Raw genomic sequence first — 18,231 nt, forward strand, 5'->3', positions numbered from 1 at the left:
AAAGAAGTATAATAGACACTCTTATCTTACTTTCTCTCATGAGCCATTTACTTTGAATCCTGTGTAGTACATAGTACCTTTGTAGCAAGAACTTTGAAGTTCTATTACCATCTATTTGTAAAGCATGTTTAACATGTTTAACAGAATGAGACACAGAGGACATATATCAATGATTTGATAATTTTGACCAGGTTATAGTTTAATAAGAATTAAAATGACAGTATAATAAACAATTGCACTTTAAAACATTTGAAAAATTAAAAAAGTACACAACAAATACCCCACAATTATACATCTTGTAGTTTTTATACATTACTATATGAACATAGAGGTTAATCATGTATAACCTTGTCAAAAGAAATGGTATTGTATGTTTGTATAAGTTACAAAAAATTGAGACAGTATACTACATAGTGGTTTATTCGGTTCTTAAAACATTTTTGCTGTTTTAAACTGGGTAGTAGTGTTTTGAATTTATTTTTACAGGTTTCAATACTTTATCAGAAACAGTTGCAACAAAGCTAAAGCAAAGTAGCACTTCACTTCATTGGTATTTAGTGCAAATCTTTGTTAATTTAACATGAAATGTCACTGTTGCACATGTACACTTTAGAAATGTTTCCATCAAGTACTGTACATAATACAGTTTCCATTGTTACACTAGATACCTTTATGGTTGAAAAAAAACTCTGCTTTGAAGCTTTAGCTTAAGACCATCCTTAATGAAAGCTCTATTCTATGTGCTATAAATGGATTGCATTGGAAAATTGCATCCTTATGTCATGCACAATAGCACCTAATTTTGCTATGCTTTTCAAATTACTAGAATCTTTAATCCTGATTTACTTCACCTTCTCTGTATTTCTACCTGGCTCCCCCTCCCAAGAAAAATTGTAAAGATGGATTTCAGGCAGTTTAGTTATTACATGTCCATACTGCAGGCAAACTTGGAAAAAAATTAACCTTAAGATTCACTAATTCCTGGTGCTAGCAGAGGAAAAGTAATTACAGGGCAAATCCTTTCTTCAGATATTGAAGGCATTAAGTTGGGGTTTTTTTCCCAAGCATTTGAGAGCAACATTGTCTCATTTCTGCTTAAAACATATTAATTACTTATATTCATGGTAAAGGTTACTTTAGGGATTCTGATTTTAAATGTGAAACTGAGAAAAACTGATGGCTTAAGACACCCAAGAAAGATCATCTTGCTGCTGCACATGTACTTAATCTAACACGTCCATTGTATTTGTGCTACTGTAACCATGATACTGAGCCTCTGTTTTCTGTTCGGTGGGAAAGGCTGTACTGACAATGGCTTTTGCTGGAATTCCTTTTTGATTCTGGGAGCAGAGTGTAAAACAGGTTTCTTTCCGTTTCCAGCATGGTTTAAAATGCTGTTTCTCATGCTGCTTACAGCAGTTTGGCTAAAACACTTCCATGAGACATATGTTGTATCATTCTATAATGATGTCATTTCTTTACATGAAAATCTCTCCCTTCATGATGTTGTAAGCTTAAAGGTTCCTTTGAGCCTTATGGTTGTGAGAAAGAGACTTTCAAGTTTTTTAAAGTCTTGCTTGTAAAACAAACTCAGTTGATTTACTTAATAGGGTGATATTTTAAAATGCAGACCTAGAGATTTCTGTGGGATGTTGAGGATAGTGATATTTTTATTACATTTATGGACTTTGTCTTTTTTAGTAAGAGGGAGGGGGTGGACATTTCTATTTTAGTTACGTGAAGTAATAAAGTGTTCAATTGCCACACCAGATACCTGAGATGGGGTAAGTAAACTTTTTGAAGTGTTCTGACTGTATTGGTCAGAGTACAGGAAGTTATCTGAACTGCCTGAAGTTGCATGTGGAGTAAAATCGGGAAGAATGCAGAGTTAAAACTCCTAAAACTCTCACTAACTTAGCTTTCAGTTCTCAGTTAACTTCAGTTCAGCCAGTCCTACTCCTGTGGGAACTTACTGACACAAATTCTACAGGAATATGCATTTGCACAGGAACAGGTTCATTCCAGTCAATTGATTTAAAGTTGTAATCCACAATCACTGTCTCTATGCAGCATAAATATGGCCAAGCACAAACAGTGATGCACTTAAATGACTAGAAGAAACAGTGAATCCCTGACTTCTTTCTGAGAGCTTGATGATATTTGTTTAAAAAATTGTGGCTTTTTAAGTAGGATTGTTTTCTTAGAAGTGAGAGTGTGTAGATGTAGTGTATTAATCCTGTGATGGAAGAAGTTACCCTCAGCATTTGGATGGTACCATCTACTTATCATTTGTATGTGGAACAGTGTATCCTGAAGCTCTTCCTTAGGGAAAAAGCTTTCAAATAGCAGGCAGAACTGGCAGTTCATACAGTTTAACATGTTTTAATAAATTATGACTTAAGAGAAGGAAACATGCATCTTTCCTTTATTTCAACAACAAAGTTCTGAAAAAATTGCTGAGATCTCAGCATAGAGATCTAAAATTCCAGAACTGAATACCAACAGAATTTTAGAAGCTTATTCTTTAAGAACCCTTATTCTGTTCTGGCCCTTATTATGATACCTGCTAAAATTTACATCCAGTCTCTGAGCACTCTCAAGTTTCTGAGAGAGTCTGGCTGTGAAATTTTTGTCATGACCTCTTTTAGCTATTTGTCGAAGCAGTGACTTGAGTAGACTTTACAATGAGCTAGAGCAAAATGGTAATCAGTTCAGTTTTCAGTCCTTCCAATACATGCATTTTCAGTTTTGTCATGTGTAAAAAGCAGAATAAATAAAAGAGAGCAATTAATAGTCAGCAATAGAGATGTAACTTCACAGTTTACTTTATGATCTGTGGACAGTCACTCCAGGCTTTTGCTTTCCTCTTGGCTAACGCAAGCCAGGCTGGTTCTGTTGACACTGGGTTAGCATCAGGCGTAGAGAATCTCTTGGCCACCTCCTTTGTCACTGGGGTCGATGGAACAGAATCTGAAATTTCCACTTTTTTATGGGATAGGGAGAGGGAAAAAAACCAACATTAGTTGAATCCTGTGCTTTGTTGCCAGATTCTAGAGATTTCACTTTTATGTGAAGATACTCTAATACTAGAAACTTATTTCCAACACTTTCAGTTAAATCTTGCTGTATTTGCAAAATAATAAAGTCAGGAGGAGCTAAGTTTCCTTTCTTAAAGCTGAGTTCAAGTAATCTAACTCACAAAAATATGGACAAAATGTTTAGTCCTTGCACCATCCAAAGAAAACATTTCCAATTTTCTAGTCTTCCTCTTTAAGCAAACAATGGGAAGTAAACCTAGGGGGTTTTTTTATTCTCTTTGGTAATGCAGCTGCTGCACACATGTAAACCAAATGTATTCAGTAGCATTTAGACTCCCTCTTCAGAGAAGAAGGTGGTCCTATAGCTTCCTGCCTCAATTAACCCTGCCCAAGAGACTGTCCTGAAAAAGAAAACCTGCTTTCCTCACTAGCTGTTTGCCACATTTTCTAAGTAGTATAAGACAAACAGCTGTCTCCATAAGAAAATGTGTTTAATAAACAAATGATTTCTAAGAAGCGACTTCACAGAGCAGAACCATGGAAGTGTTGTAGAAGTCAAATGGGAAAATACATTCTGAGACAGTGAATGTCCTCAAAGGCAACCTGAATAGGAATGAGTCCTGTCTGAAACATACTGAGTAACTCTAAAAATCTTAGTTGCAAAATGACTTCTTACTCATCTCGCCAATGCCCCATCTTTACACATTTTCTTTTTTAGGAGCCAATTTATTTTTTTTTCATGTTCAAGTTCCCAGTTACTTTAAGTTGCATTTTGAGGTTTTGAATGTGTATAAAAGCTTTAAAATTGTGTAGAAGCTTTAAATTACATGGATACAAAAAAATGGTCTATTTTTCTTTTTAGTGTGTCTTTAATCATATATTTTTATCTGCAAGTCAATGAACAGTAGCAGCAGCAATTTCTGTAGATGGACACTTTGAAAAGATAATGATTTTAAATACTATGGTAATTTATGCTATTTTAAAGGTCCCACACTCTTATCAGTTCCTGTTGTACAAGTCACAAGTGCAATTTTGATACACAACACCTTCAAGTTGTGGGTGTTTTTAATGTCCTTAGAGGAGGACTCAGCAGACTTTCATTTTAAACATGTCCTAGGCTGGTCTGCTGTCTTAAATGCTCTTCTAACCATGGGAAACCCAAATCTGTCTTATTACCCACAAATACTTGTATATATGTGTTGTTGCTAAAGGCTGCCTGGCTCCAAATATAGTCAGTAATCACAGGGAAATACAGTCACTATTTTTTAAGGGCCAATAGAGTTCTGTACTTTCACTTCAGGTATTTCAAAATTGGCAATTCCTCCTCAATTTCCATCTGAACTGTTACTCTAATGCAGCCATAAAGACCTTGGATAATTGGGTTTTTGCCTTTTGATCTAATTTGGCATCATCTATTGTGGTGGAGTTTGATTTCTGCTAGAACTGACCATGTATAGCATAACACCATGCTGAGTCTTTGGGGGTAGGGCTGCAATAGAGCTCCTTTAAAATCTCACAGAAATGCTGTAAAGCATGAACATTTTGGGAAATTTATGTAAGATCTTAGAATGGTTTGGGTTGGAAAGATCCTTTAGAGGTCATTGGCCAACCCAAGATGTTCCAAGTGAAGTTCTCGGGGACATCTGCTCTTGTGTGCAGCTACAGTGTGAAGATCCAGCTGCTGAATCAACTGAATATAGGCAGGTGTAGGGGTTTGTCAGTTTGGGGCAGTCTGTAACAAAGGAGTAGCACTGGTTTAGCCTTTCACAAATCAGTTGTGTTACCTCATTTGCTTGCAATAGTTGCATTTTACAGTTCTTGGCTAGAGTGGTACTGAATAGATGCAGCTGATTTTTACTTTCAAGCATGCTATTTACTTGCACAACTTTTAGAAAGGTTTCTTCAACACCTATCTGCCCCAAGACCTTTCCTCTGGGACTACTGTTAGCTGGAAATTTACAGGAAAGTCTGTATTTCAACAATCACCTCATGCCACCCCAAATATTATGCCCTTTGGGGAAGTATTTATTTTAATTTACCTGCCTTTTGAATATGGGATAGTTTTGGCTTAACTGAAGTGATAGATAAAGCAGTAAGTTCTGGTTCCAACCCACCATGCCAAATAATTGACTGGGAGGGAGAAGTCCTAGATTCAAAGTAACAAACTACCTTCAACGGAATTGATTATCTTTTTCATTTTTCAAATATTTCAGTATTGGGGGGGTGAATATTTCTCCTTATATGAAAAATTATATGAGAACATAACATGCTTCATTTGCTGCATAAATATACTTTATTAAATAGTTAGAAGTTAAATACCATTCCCTGTATTCCCTGTCTGTGCTAACCCCCAACCTAAAGGCAAAACAGTACTGCAATTGCAATTTACGGTAAATCAGATCCCTCTAATGTGCATTAGTTATGTTCCAAAAATACTGTTGGATATGGCTTGGGGAGACAGCCTAATTTCATTAACTTGAACTGGGGCAGTTCAAAGGAATTGCAGCAGTGCAGCCTTAATAAGCTGGGGAGACTGGTAAAAGTCTGTTTAAATTATGTATTTCCATCATAATGGCCAGCACATGAGATGGGAATAAGTTGTGTTATTCTATGGAATGCATTTGTAATTCTAGCAGCAGTGTATGAGGGAAAGCAAACCCCCTCATTCACTTTCTCAAAAACACACAATACCATCTCTAAAGTACATTATTCCTAGAATGAATCTGAATCTCTCAACTGTACCTGTCACAGAAGTTGGAAGGGTGTTCGACTTTTTTAGATGCTCCCTTCTTTCTAGTCTTGACACAGCAGTCTCAATTTTCTTCTCTCCTTCTTGAGTTGTAGATTTCTGCAGTGTGCTTGTCTTGCTGCTGCTACTTTTATTATCTGACTGATTACTTACAGCAGCCTAGAACAGAAAAGGAAAACTACAAGATGAGAAAGTCTGTCATGTAATGGCTGCAAGTTAGAGATGACACACATGATGCTTTCATTCATCACCTGTCTTTTCCTTAACCTTCCTTTTTGGCAAAGGATCACAACACTGATACCTCTAAAACCAACAGTCATTAAAGACTGTAAAAATCCCACCACAAAGTTTAATTTGTCATGTTGTCATTTCAGTCGAAGTGCTGAAGAGTTTCAGCCAGCCCTCCCTGTTAAATGCAGCACTGAGACATACTGTGCATCTGTGGGCAACTTCACACCCACTGCTGTTTTCTTCCATCAGTTATCTATGTCTCAGGTTATGCATGTATCCATCAGAAATTTGGTTCTCATAACAAACAGCAAAATGTATTTAGTTATCCACACACTCTTCCTTTTTGCCATCTATGATATTTACATACAACATCACTGTGCAGCATTACTTTGGTACTGTATGTAGAAGTGCTTCCCTTACTAATAGAAAACTTTGGAGAACAGGAAACTATTTGGAGAACAGGAAAGAATTCAATGCCTTCTTTAGGCATTTGGCTGTATCGTGATTGTTCATTTCTTTTGTTCATCTGTATTTTACCCAAATAGTACATGCTGCAATAAAAATAAATTCAGACTTACTAATATTCACCTATAATTGCATATGCCAGCTGTTGTTCCCCAAGCATTAAAGGTTAATGTCTCACATAAGCTCTGAAAGAACCACATTGCACTCAATTTTTATGTTCCATCCCCTGCACAGTAGTTCTGCTTATGATTGTCATTAACTACCACCTGATATCATCAGAGTTTACACTAAAATTGCCAAACTATTGCATTGTTTTTTTTCTCATGGAGGTCTCAGTTTTGCTAAAGGGAGGTCCAGACTGTCAGAATACCTTTTACTCACTTTTTAGCTTTTATGAAGTCTTACCAAACCTAAAAAAAGTATTCCCACATAAAAAAAATTAGCTAACGGTTATAATTATGGCATCAGTATTTCTAATGGGCAGGTTTCTAAAGATTACTTACATTTTCTTTGGCCAGTTTTTCTGCTTGCTTTGCCTCTCTGGCTTGTCTTCTCTCTTCCCTCGTAGCTTGCTGCTCACGAAATCCCTTTTGCTTTTGGAGTGCTAACGTAATCCAAAGTGGTTGTGAAGTTTCCACTTTTTCCAACAATTTAGAGCCATCTAAAGAGTGTCTGCTCTGAAGGACAGGCTTTTCTGAAAGAAAACATGACAAGAATTGATTGAGTAATGCACATCTCTTGTCTTGAAAAAACCCCTACAACTTGTCTACCTTGTGAAAATGCTGGAGCTAAGCCCATTGAATGCCATGTCAGTCACAGACCTTTGTGGACTGCATGACAAATTCTGAAACAGATTTTATGCCTCAGGAATAAGACCTAATTCAACACACTCACCCAGCTGTCCGAATTTATCCTTTTTTTTTTTTTTAATGTGTGTGAAAGAAAGAAATAAAAAATCAGAAGTTCCACTGAGATACTGTTTCAGAAGTGTTCTGATGTTTGAAAAATTCAAGAATGAAAAAAATGTGGTTTCCCAATGAAATGGTGAATTCCTGCCTCGGTCTTTTGAGTGTCCTTACCCTGAAAGGGTAATTTTCCCTCTTGTCCAGGATACCATTTCAGGGCACAGGGGCTTTCAACTCTCCTCTGAAGAGACATTGTGGCTACTCTAATTTTTTTCATCACTGAAGACCGCCTCTGAAACACAGACTGCTGTGCCCAGCTGTATTGCTTAAATAAAGAATTTGCACAGGATAAGGGGACCTAGATTTTAATATTTTTTAAGCTAAATAACATCTCTTTAAAAAGAGGAACAACATAATGTAGATTTTAAAAATTACACTATCTGCTCTGATAATACCATTATCCATGGACCAGAGAGTCCATCACCTGGCCCACTAGAGGCAGAGGTAACATCTCTGCCAAGGAAAAACACACAGACTCTTCTGTTACCATTTTGAAATTAACTTTCTTAAGTAGGTTGCGCTGGTCACACTGAATTCATGGGCTTCTGAATTAAATTATGGGAAGTCACACTCCTTCAGCCCTAAGCACAGTAACAGTCCTCCACAAATAACATGCCAGGTAAAAATTATAGCTTAAGATCAAATATCTTCCTCTGGACCTCATTTCGGAAATGCAGACAATTGCTAAATTTGCTTGGAAAGATACATACCTTTCTTCAATGGCTCAGGCTTTTTGTCATTTTTTTCTCTCCATGGAATGCTTAGAGATGGGAAAAATGACTTCTTTTCTTTGACTTCTTCCTCTTCATTTTTGTAGTCATTGGATGGTATGGGTTGGGCTGCATTTGCTCTGTCTTCTTTTCTCCATCCACCATCGGATTCAGCTTTAGCCACCCTTTGCCCCAGCATTTCAGATAGGTTTGATCTGTTCATTTTAGAGAGAGGAGATGATGGTGGGGTCTGGCTGGTGGGCTTTGGAGCTAAAGCGGGTTTCTGTGGGACCAGTGACTTGCATGCTGGTTTCTCATGAGCAGGTAGAGCACTCTGGCCGGTGGCTGGTGGGACCACTGGTGTGCCCACAGGTGGTGAAAACACCACAGTAACTGAAGAGTCTTTTAAATTACCAGGGATGTTTGCTCTCCCAGTGCCAGGAGAGGTACTTTCTTGTGGAGTGAAAACAGAGGATTCTTTCTCACCTTCTGTTGAGGTGAGTGGGTCAGGCACACCATCAAAACTGTCTCCTGCACTGTATCTTTTCTTTTTCTTTTGCTCTGCCTGTTGGTCATAATGAAAACGTAAAGAGTAGTTTGTCCTTCGTAACTTTATCCCAAAGGGAGAAACATTTTCTTCTCCATTTGGTGGTGGTTTATCTGCTTTTTTTGTGCTGTTATTCTGCTGATTTTCTAGAGAATTGGGAAGTTCTGGCTGGGGTGAATCCTTCCCCATAGAATGTGGAAAACTTGGAACAAGGAATGATGGAAGATCTTTCGCAAATTTACAGCCTTCAGTGTTGTCTGTCACTTCCCTATGGGTTTCCATTTTCTCCTTAGGCTTTTCAGCTAAGTTATCCTTAAAAGTGGAAACCACATCCTCCTTTGAATCAGCAGATGAGCCAGTGGTTCTCCCCACAGCCAGTGTTTCATTGCCTTTTGACACATTTACATTCTCAGCATCTGAATTGGTTTTTGAAACGTCTGAAAATTTCTGCCATGCTGGTGTTATTGAGAACTTTGCATTTGCAGAGAGGGTTTTCCTCAAGTTGCCATGGGGAGCACCACGTCCTCGGGGTGTCCAGTCATCACTGTGCCTGCAGACAGCTACTCGGTCTTTCTCATTATATTTGTTGTTTTCTGCATTCTTTAGGATTCTGGAGCGGATAGAGGCCCACTCAGCCATTACTGCCTGGTTGTTCAAAGCCTCTTGTGCATGTTTCATTTTACTGCTGCTGGGTTTGGGATCCTGTTTTTTTCTCTCAGATTTCTCTGGAGAGGGAATATCCACATTCTTTCTTTCTTCTGTTAAGCCAAGTAATGATTTGCAAGCTGTGTCCTTAATCTGGTTCAAGTTCACTGCTGTGCCACACAGCTGTGCTCCAGTAACCAAAATAGCTGTGTGGGGTACACACACAGATGATGGGAGGGAATGAGAGCCCTTACTGGTAGTGTGCACCCTGCAGTCTTTGACAGATGGAGAAGAGAGTCCTGTTCCTTTGATGGGCATAACAGGACTGAGATTTACTTTCTGAAATATGATCTGTTTATCTCCAGAAGACACTTGAAATGTGAAGGGTCTGGATGCTGTTTGTCTTTCATCTACCTCTTGCCACCGAAGTTCTTCCCCTATGCGTTTTTGTTCCTGAGCCTCAACTTCTTTCTTCAGTTTCTGGGCTAGTATTTCTTCTGCCGTTTTAGTCCCTTTTTCTGGCTGTTTAACTTTTTGGGAACTTGATCCTTCTTGGAGCTTCTCCTCTGCTGGGTGCGTATCAGCCCCTCCAGCAGAACACAACTGATCTTTTTCTTGTGGCTGTTCCAAGGATTTTTCTTGTTTTGGATGAAGGTTTGGTCCTTCTGTGTCTACCTTCTGCTCTTTCAGCTTATTCCATTCATGTCCATTTGGTTCCTTTTGCTGCTTCAGTTCATCTTGTAGAACGAAGTCTGAACTTTCCATGTGCATTTGTTTTGTGAGTTTGTGTTTCCTCTGCTCTTCCCGTTTCTTTTTCTTATCTGTCACTTGCTGGGGTTGTCCCTTCTCTGTCTTTTCTTTCTCCTTCAAATGCTGTCTTTGTTCCTCCTGTTTCTTCTCTTGTTTGAGGCTTTCAGGTTCTTTCTCCTGCTTCAGTTTTATTTCAACTTCTTCAAGCTCTTTCTCTTCTAGTTCTTGTCGCTGTATTTCTTCCTTATTTTGTTTCTTGAGCTCTTTTTGTTCCTCCAGCCAGTTTCTTTCCTCTTCCTTTTGACTGTCTTTTTCAGACCTATGTTGCCTTAATTCTTCCACTGCTAGCCTCTTCTGCTCCTCCAGCTCTTGTCTCTGTTTCTCCTCCAGATCCTTGTGCTTCTGCTCTTCCCATTCCTGACACTTCTGCTCCTCCAATTCCTGATGTCTCTGCTCTTCCTGTTCCTGGTGCTTTTGCTCCTCCAGCTCTCGTCTCTGTTGCTCTTCCGGTTCCTGGTGCTTCTCTTCCTCCTGCTTTAGTCTCTGCTGTTCCTCCCCTTGCTGCTGCCACTGCTCATCCAGCTCTTGTCTCTGTTGCTCTTCTTGTTCCTTGAACTTTTGTACCTCCAGCTCTTGTCTTGGTTGTTCCTCTTGTTCCTTGAGCTTCTGCATCTCCAGCTCTTGTCTCTGTTGTTCCTCCTGTTCCTTGAACTTCTGCTCCTCTGACTCGCGTTTCTGTTGTTCCTCTTGTTCCTTGAGCTTCTGCACCTCCAGCTCTCGTCTCTGTTGTTCCTCCTGTTCCTTGAGCTTCTTCTCCTCCAACTCTTGTCTCTTTTGTTCCTCCTGTTCCTTGAGCTTCTGCACCTCCAGCTCTTGTCTCTGTTGTTCCTCTCGTTCCTTGAGCTTCTGCTCCTCCAACTCCTGTCTCTGTTGTTCCTCCTGTTCCTTGAGCTTCTGCCCTTCCAGCTCTTGTCTCTGTTGTTCCTTCACTTCCCAGCACCTCTTCTCCTCCAGATCTTGTCTTTGTTGTTCCTCCAACTCCTTCTGCATCTGCTCCTCCAGCTCTTGCCTTTTTTCAGCCTTCATCAGTCTTCTTTCCTCTTTATGGCATGTTTTCTCTTCTATTTTCAAAGATGCTTCTCCTTCAAGGAGGTATTGCCTCCTCTCTTCTTCACAACGTCTCTTTTCCTGTTCTTTCCGCATCTCCTCAAGTTCTTGGCACCTTTTTTCTTCCATTTCTCTTTGTTCTTCCATTTCTACAATCTGTCTTATCCTTTCAGCTTCAAGGATACCCCAGTGATCTTCAATTCTTTTTTCCTCTGCCAGCTTCTGCTCATCTCTGTCCTGGATTAGTTTGCCTGCTGTGAAGCGTCCATTATAACTTGGGTATATGTCATACAGCTGAGTTTCTAGGTCCTCTGGCTCAAATTCTGTTATAGTTAAACTTTGTGATCCCTAAAATTGGAGACAAGTTTGGGGTTACTGAACATTGCCTGTTGGCTTGTTATCCTTTATAGTGAATAAAGAGTTGCAAATGCAAAAAAAAAAAAAAATTTAAACAGTGATTTAGATGAGCCAACACTCCCCACCCCAATTTATGGATTACATCATCATAGATCCCATGTCTCTCACCTATTCAGATGATAGTCTTTAAAAGGAAGAAAACATCCCAAGAGTGATAGCAGTATAATGCCAAATATTCAATCACCATTTGTTGTACATTGAGACCTGCCATTTCAAATTTGCAGAAGCCCAAGGAACAGAGCGTAAGTTTCATATGCCCATTCTTCTTCTACCACTCCATCCTTTAAGCCTGAAATAATTAATGCCTGCTTTGGGGCATTGTTTTGCCAGTTCTTTCATGGCAAATCTGGTACTTGCAGAGACAGAGCTGTTGCCTGCAGAAAAAAAGCTCTGCAATGCTAGCCAGGAAAGAACATTCCTCAGGGAAATACAATTTGTTTTCTTTTCACAAATCCTGAGCCAGGATATCTTCCTCATTAGCTGTGCTGAGACTCCAGTACTATTGTAGGAACCGTGGGAACATGTATGGACAGCACAGTTAGAGCTTGCCAGGAATACTGCTCTGTTCTGTACCTGAAGAGTGCTTCTCTAAGAAAACAGCTCAGCTAATGTTCTGTCTAGCTATCATTTGCTGAGCCATCATTTGGCTCCAGTTAACCATTGTATAAACAAGAGGTTTAAATTAAATTTCTTAATTGCAAAAGTGATAAATGCAAGTACAGTGGTACAGAAGAAAGCAAAGTGGCCTCTCCTGAGCCCTGTGTAGCTGAATAGTCTTGTCCCATTCACAAGAACTAATAAGATGTCAGGATAAAAACCAAAACAGATGTGCAGTAAGTGTACAAAGCTACAATTTTATATTTCTCTTTATAGCTGTTGCAAGAGCTACATTACTTAAGTCTTATTCCTTCTTACAAGGCAAAGATATTATACCTGTCAGAACCCATGCCCAATTTAGAGAATCTGATTTTTTCCCAACCAAATTTTGCACCATCTGATTGCCTATATCAGAGCAGTATTAACAGGAGCACATATCTTCAGGCCTTTATGACCTAAAGTTTTTACTAGAAAAACTAGAATCAGAAAGCTGTCCCAATGTAAAATTGTAGTGGAAGTACTTCAGATTTAAGTAGTATTTGTCACAACTGCCAATATTAAACCTTCTTTGCATCTTCTCTCCATCTAGGGTTTCAGATAAATAACAATGTTAATCAGATCTCAAATCCTCTGTCTATAGATCCTAATACACTCAATTATGGTTATTTTGGGCCCAGTTTCAAAAGTAATTGCCCTCCTCTCGCTGTTTGGCCAGTTATTTAATACCTTTGTCAATCTCTTGTGCTGTCTTGACATCCTCTGCTTTTTTGGCTTCACCGACAGCTTGTGCTTAGCTGCACTGTTGTCTAGACGAGCAAGAGCCTGGGGAACTGAATCCAAATTGATTGTTTCAATTGTGCCAGAACAGGAAAACTGTCTTTTTGGCCGAGCTGATTTAACTGGAGTGATCTGTTTGTATCACAAAGACAAGAAACCATTATTAACCTATTTGTTCCGTTAATAAATAAATACATAAATAAATAAATTACACACACACACATATCTTTGCAGGTTTTAATTTAAAGGAATTATTAGCAGAAAAGATTTGAAACCCTGGCTTTCCATTACACAAATCCCAAACTTTGGACATGAAAGTTACAGCTCTAATATTTTCCCATTTTCAGTACAACACACTTTTATTGTTTTCACATAAAAATTACTTAGACCATTCTATTGAAGTTTTTTCACAGTTTAGCTCAATCTGAACTTGTTGGGAATGGGAAAGCACAGGCAGGGTTTTAAACAACATCAAACACTGAGATATTTTAAAGTTTGCTTACTGTGAAAAAATATCTACATCTTTAAATAATTTAGATTATGCACTTCAGGCAGAAGCAAATCAGATTGACTTATCTAAGAATCATAATAGAACAGCTACAGAGCTGTACTCCCTGCATGGGAGATGACTGCAGCTCTGGATCTCAAACTGGCACAGTGCCTGTGGAAAACCTTCCCTCCAGAGTCATGTGGAGTTATCCAAGACAGAGCCGAACAGCAAAAAACTAAAGGCAACACTGGCTTTGATGGGTGCTTTATTTCTCGTGCCCTTCAAATAATTGGGTTCAGAAAGTGTAAATATAAGCAAAGTGATTCAGTGAGGCTCTTTTTGTGAATAAATAGTGGAACTGTATGTCTGGGCATGTAAGACTGAGCCTGTCGTCTGTCTCTTCTGTAAGTCATCAAGCTATCATCCCAAGACTCGCATTTGGCATAGCACAAATGGGAAAAGAAGACAGAGGGGAAAAAAAAAAAAAAGAGAAAGCATCTTCTGTGAGGAAAGAAATCACATACATTGTTTTCAAGACAGCTCTGTAATCTTCTGAGGTTAAACATATGCTAATCAAGGAACCAATTACTTAAAAGCTGAGGGAACATTTTGCATATGCTTATTGAATTACATGCAGGCATAACAAAGTAGTAGAAGTACTTATGAAAATTATGACTGTGTGATTAATACATCAAATAGAGGAATGCTGCAAGACTGGCAGAAACTAGGTTCTGCTGTTTCCTGCAACCAGCTTTTAAGATTTCTCAATGTTAGTTATTGCTTATTTGCTAGCTCCAAAACTGTACAGCATTCACAAAATGTTATGATCAATCAAACAATGAAACAAAGAAAAGAAAAACTGTCAGGCTTCTAATATCTAAAATTAGAATGTAACTCTGAGCAAACCGAATGTAAAAGTATTTTTACCTTTTCTTCCATTTCATGTCCTGTTCCAAGAAAATTCATTTTTCTCAAGAAATCTGGAGTGTCAGTGGACTAGAAAAGATTACCACAGACAAGTATTAAAATGTAAAGGATCTAGTAAATATGATTCAAAGGACTTGTGAAATCATGTATGTTAGGATAAGATTTTTCCTTCTTTTCTATCACTTCAGGACTGATGGATAAGCAATTCTTGTTCCTACGAGCTCTGAGCTTGTATTCACTGCTCCTTGAAACACTACTGTGTGCACAGTACTACAAAAGGCAAAACATTCAGGTTTCCTTAACAAGATAATCAGGATCCAAAACAAAAGAAAGAGCACAGCTTTGTAGGATTTTGATCAGGTCTCAATGATTTTATTTTCTCCCGACTTACGCATAAGGAAAAAAGATACTAACCTGTTCAGGCATTACTTCTGCTGCAAGGAGCTTCAACTCTATGTTCCTGATAACTCCTTTTACAGAGCTAACAGTCCCCCAGAGTGATGGAAGCCAGGAAAGCTAGGACTCTTTAGCTACTGTCCCCCTCCAAGCCATCATGGAGAGGAATTTTCAAGGCACAGGGCTTGAAGCAGCATTCATCACACCCAGAAACATTGGTTTTAGTCATTCTGTCACAGTATTACTTAGTAACCTAATGTGTGTTGGAATCCCATTACACCACGTGATTGTTAATATCAAGGCTAAAAGCTCAGCTTCACAACTACTGGTTAAATTAAACCCAGAACTCTTGCCAGCAACCCAAGTCACTCAGTCAGGAAAATCGGAAGTCACAAAGCATCACAAGAAATCTGTTCATCTGATCCATGTGGTCCTGGCCACCAGTTTTTTATAGAAGCCACCCCACCCCCAAGGCCTATGCAGATAGACTTAGAAGGCCAGCAGATGAGACAAGAGCAGAAACCAGAGAAGCTGCCAGAAATCTCTGATAACACAGGTAAGTAGTAGCGTGCAGAAACCAAAGGAAAGTACTGAGTGCTCTGGCCTACACTATCCATGTAAAATTGGTTTGTTTGTGTCTACTGCCTCTGAGAAGGAATGGTTGCTCCTTCAGTGTTTGGAAAAAGAATTATGCAAGGGGTGTACATTTTGTTTTCAAAATGTAATATTTTAAAGAGAAGGTGGTAAGAACTGAATTTCTCCCTTCTTGATATATAAAATTACTCTTGCAGATTATTAGTGCTTGAACTGTTGTAGCCTTTGAGCTGGAAGTCTCTAGGTGACATTAGGGTCTCCTGCACGACCCAAGAAGAAGGCTGTCTGCAGAGAATCTATGTTTATCTCGAACACAGACTCACCTAGCACCAGGGTAGACAGTGCATTGCCAAAACCTGTCCACAGTCCCACTGCACACTTTGTGCTCTGAGGCACACAGGATGCTCTTGATTCACCTTACCTGATTGCACCAGAAAGAGTACTTGTTAGGCAAAAAAATATACCTTCATTTGGTTTAATTTTTATCTTTCCAGACTGCTAAGGGAGAGTGTGAGTGTGCAGGCCCTACCCAAATGCCTGGCTCCCTGGCAGATTGAACCACAGCCATGAAAGAAGCGGTCACAGAGGAGCTATGTTGTCCCTTAAAGACTGATGAAGAATTTGGGCCAGCTCAGCCATAAACCTCCCTTCTGAGTGTTTGTCTGAAGACAGGCATGAATTGCACAGGACCCTTGGTGCCTCTGCATTTCACACAGGCAGAGCTAGTGTTAGTGAACAAGAGCAGAGGCTCCAGCCCCTGTGTCCCAGGATCCTAAGGGCTCTGTGTACATACTGGCTTGCTGGATGCCTTTCCCAAGGGTTCCAGGCAGAGTCAGCCTCCTCCAGGCATGAAAGGTTGTCACTGTACTCCTTTCTGCCATTACAGCAACACATGGAACCAGTCTTGCCTTAGAGGATTTCCAGAGACATTTCCTCACTCACCATGTTTCTTCACAGTCTGAACAACACCTTTCTGGATGCCTAAATGCCCACAGCATCAAAGTCTCTATGAATAATTTGAAAAATTATTTGAATTATACTGGAAATTTTATTTTAGGGAGCATTCAAAGTGCTTCTCCCCCTTCTTCATCTTTGGTTTCTGTCCATAAGAAATATGCATACTTACTCTAAGACCTAGGATTTAGGCTTCACACACCTCTCATTTTGAAATGATTTTCCTTTTTGGTATTTGATGTTGTGAACAACTTTCCTTGCTGGGAAGTCCATATTTTAAAATATTTTTCTGTATTAGAAAAATTTCCTGTGTTCTAGCAACACTGGAAGTAATGTCTGCACTGCTGGAACCTCAGAGCAAACACTCAGACCAGTAATTCTCTGTGACCTGGCTCAGGATGCCAAGAGCATGCTTCCCACCAGGCCAAGAAGCACAAGCTGAGAGCTCCCTCCCACATAAAACAGCCCACTGAGCTCTGCTACGCCTCACTGGAAACATCTGCTACACCTCAGTGAACTTTGCTGCTTTAGTACTGCTCTAGTGCCACGGACATGTCAATTTAAAGTGCTTACTTTATTACCGCAGTCTGAGATCACCGTGTCCTGCTGGGACTCCATCTCCACGGGGCTGCTGAGCAAGGCATCCTCTTCTGTACTGGTGTTTGCTTCCCCCATTGTCCTCACAGAAACTGTCATTTGTGGAGGCTGCCCAAATTTTATATTTTTGGCCAACTGTTGCTGAAAAACAAGAAAAATAAAATAAACAAAACAGCGATATATATTACAAGTGAAACAAGTCCAGCAAGTGCCCCTTCTCTGCCTGAAAGCTGCACAGAAATATTCTGGGCAGCTGCTGACTCTGGACAAAAAAAAAAAAAATAAATCCTGAGTCTGCAACATGATGGGCACCCTCCTTTCCCTCAGAAGGTGACTAAGGTGAAGAATTTACTACACGATTTCTGATATTGTATGATCATTTTGAGCTCTTGACAGTGTTGCTAACTTTTGAAAATTTACTATGAGTTTTGAAACACTCAATTTCTTTTTAAAATCTGTGTTCTAGGTTAAGACTTTGTTTATAAAAACTAATTATGAAGCCTTATTGTTGTGAAGAAATAAGCTTATGAGAAAAGTGTACACTGAGAAACTAAAACTACCCCAAAAGGCAACCTTTTTCTTTTCTAGCCCCCAAACCCTGCATCTCATTAATCTGTATTTCTAAAAGGTATCCTTTTTGTAATGTTTAATCATAAGTTTATCATGTTAAGGGTTTGGCACAGCCCTGCCTTGGAGAGGCAGATTCTCAAAGCAGGGGAAACCCAGCTCTTTTAAATGCTTGATCTCATAGGAAGAATAGACAAACTCATGTCTGCTCATGCTCATGAGCACTGCCAGTCACTGCTGTTGTACAAAGAAGGCAGGGGACATGGGAGATGAATGGATAAAAAAGCTTTCCCACAATTTATTTTCCATATTGAAGCAATCTTCTCTCAAAGGTTACAAGGAAGTGCTCTTGAATTACATCAAGCATTAAGATGAATAAAATAAGAAGCATACACTATGTGTCCTCTAGCAAGGTGAGTTAGAAATTGCAGTCCTGGCTGCTGCAGACATGTGCCATACAGACTTTGAACTTTTGCAAGAGAGAAGACATTCTCTAGAAGGAGCAAGTCCAGAAGGGAACATTTATGAATATATTCTTTTCCTGAAATATTTCAGGGAATCATTCTCAATTAGGAAGCAAGGGACTGTGGAGTTGTTTTCCTGCTTTGCTGTTTTTACAAGGACAGAAAATTCTCCAAAGGGGATCCTCCATTTTTGACTTGTGATACAATGAACAAGTAATTCAACTGTGCTGCTTCTATTCAGTGG

General features: G+C 39.3%; 1 protein-coding gene across 5 annotated transcripts in view; it reads right to left on the reverse strand.

Moving 5' to 3' along the window:
- Positions 1–166: 166 nt before the first annotated feature.
- The window catches only part of CRACD (capping protein inhibiting regulator of actin dynamics), a 125,558-nt gene continuing 107,493 nt past the window's right edge, over positions 167–18,231 (reverse strand). For all 5 annotated transcript variants that reach the window (XM_015624079.3, XM_015624078.3, XM_015624076.3 and 2 more), the window contains 7 exons: positions 16,933–17,097; positions 14,416–14,484; positions 12,948–13,130; positions 8,159–11,555; positions 6,987–7,177; positions 5,781–5,946; positions 167–2,982 (listed from right to left, as the gene is read on the reverse strand). In XM_015624079.3, coding sequence (XP_015479565.1) covers positions 2,822–2,982; positions 5,781–5,946; positions 6,987–7,177; positions 8,159–11,555; positions 12,948–13,130; positions 14,416–14,484; positions 16,933–17,097 — 4,332 coding nt within the window. In that variant the 3' untranslated portion in view covers positions 167–2,821. The remainder of the gene's footprint in view (positions 2,983–5,780; positions 5,947–6,986; positions 7,178–8,158; positions 11,556–12,947; positions 13,131–14,415; positions 14,485–16,932; positions 17,098–18,231) is intronic.

Source organism: Parus major, chromosome 4 (genome assembly GCF_001522545.3).
Source record: "Parus major isolate Abel chromosome 4, Parus_major1.1, whole genome shotgun sequence".
Classification (NCBI taxonomy): Eukaryota; Metazoa; Chordata; class Aves; order Passeriformes; family Paridae; genus Parus; species Parus major.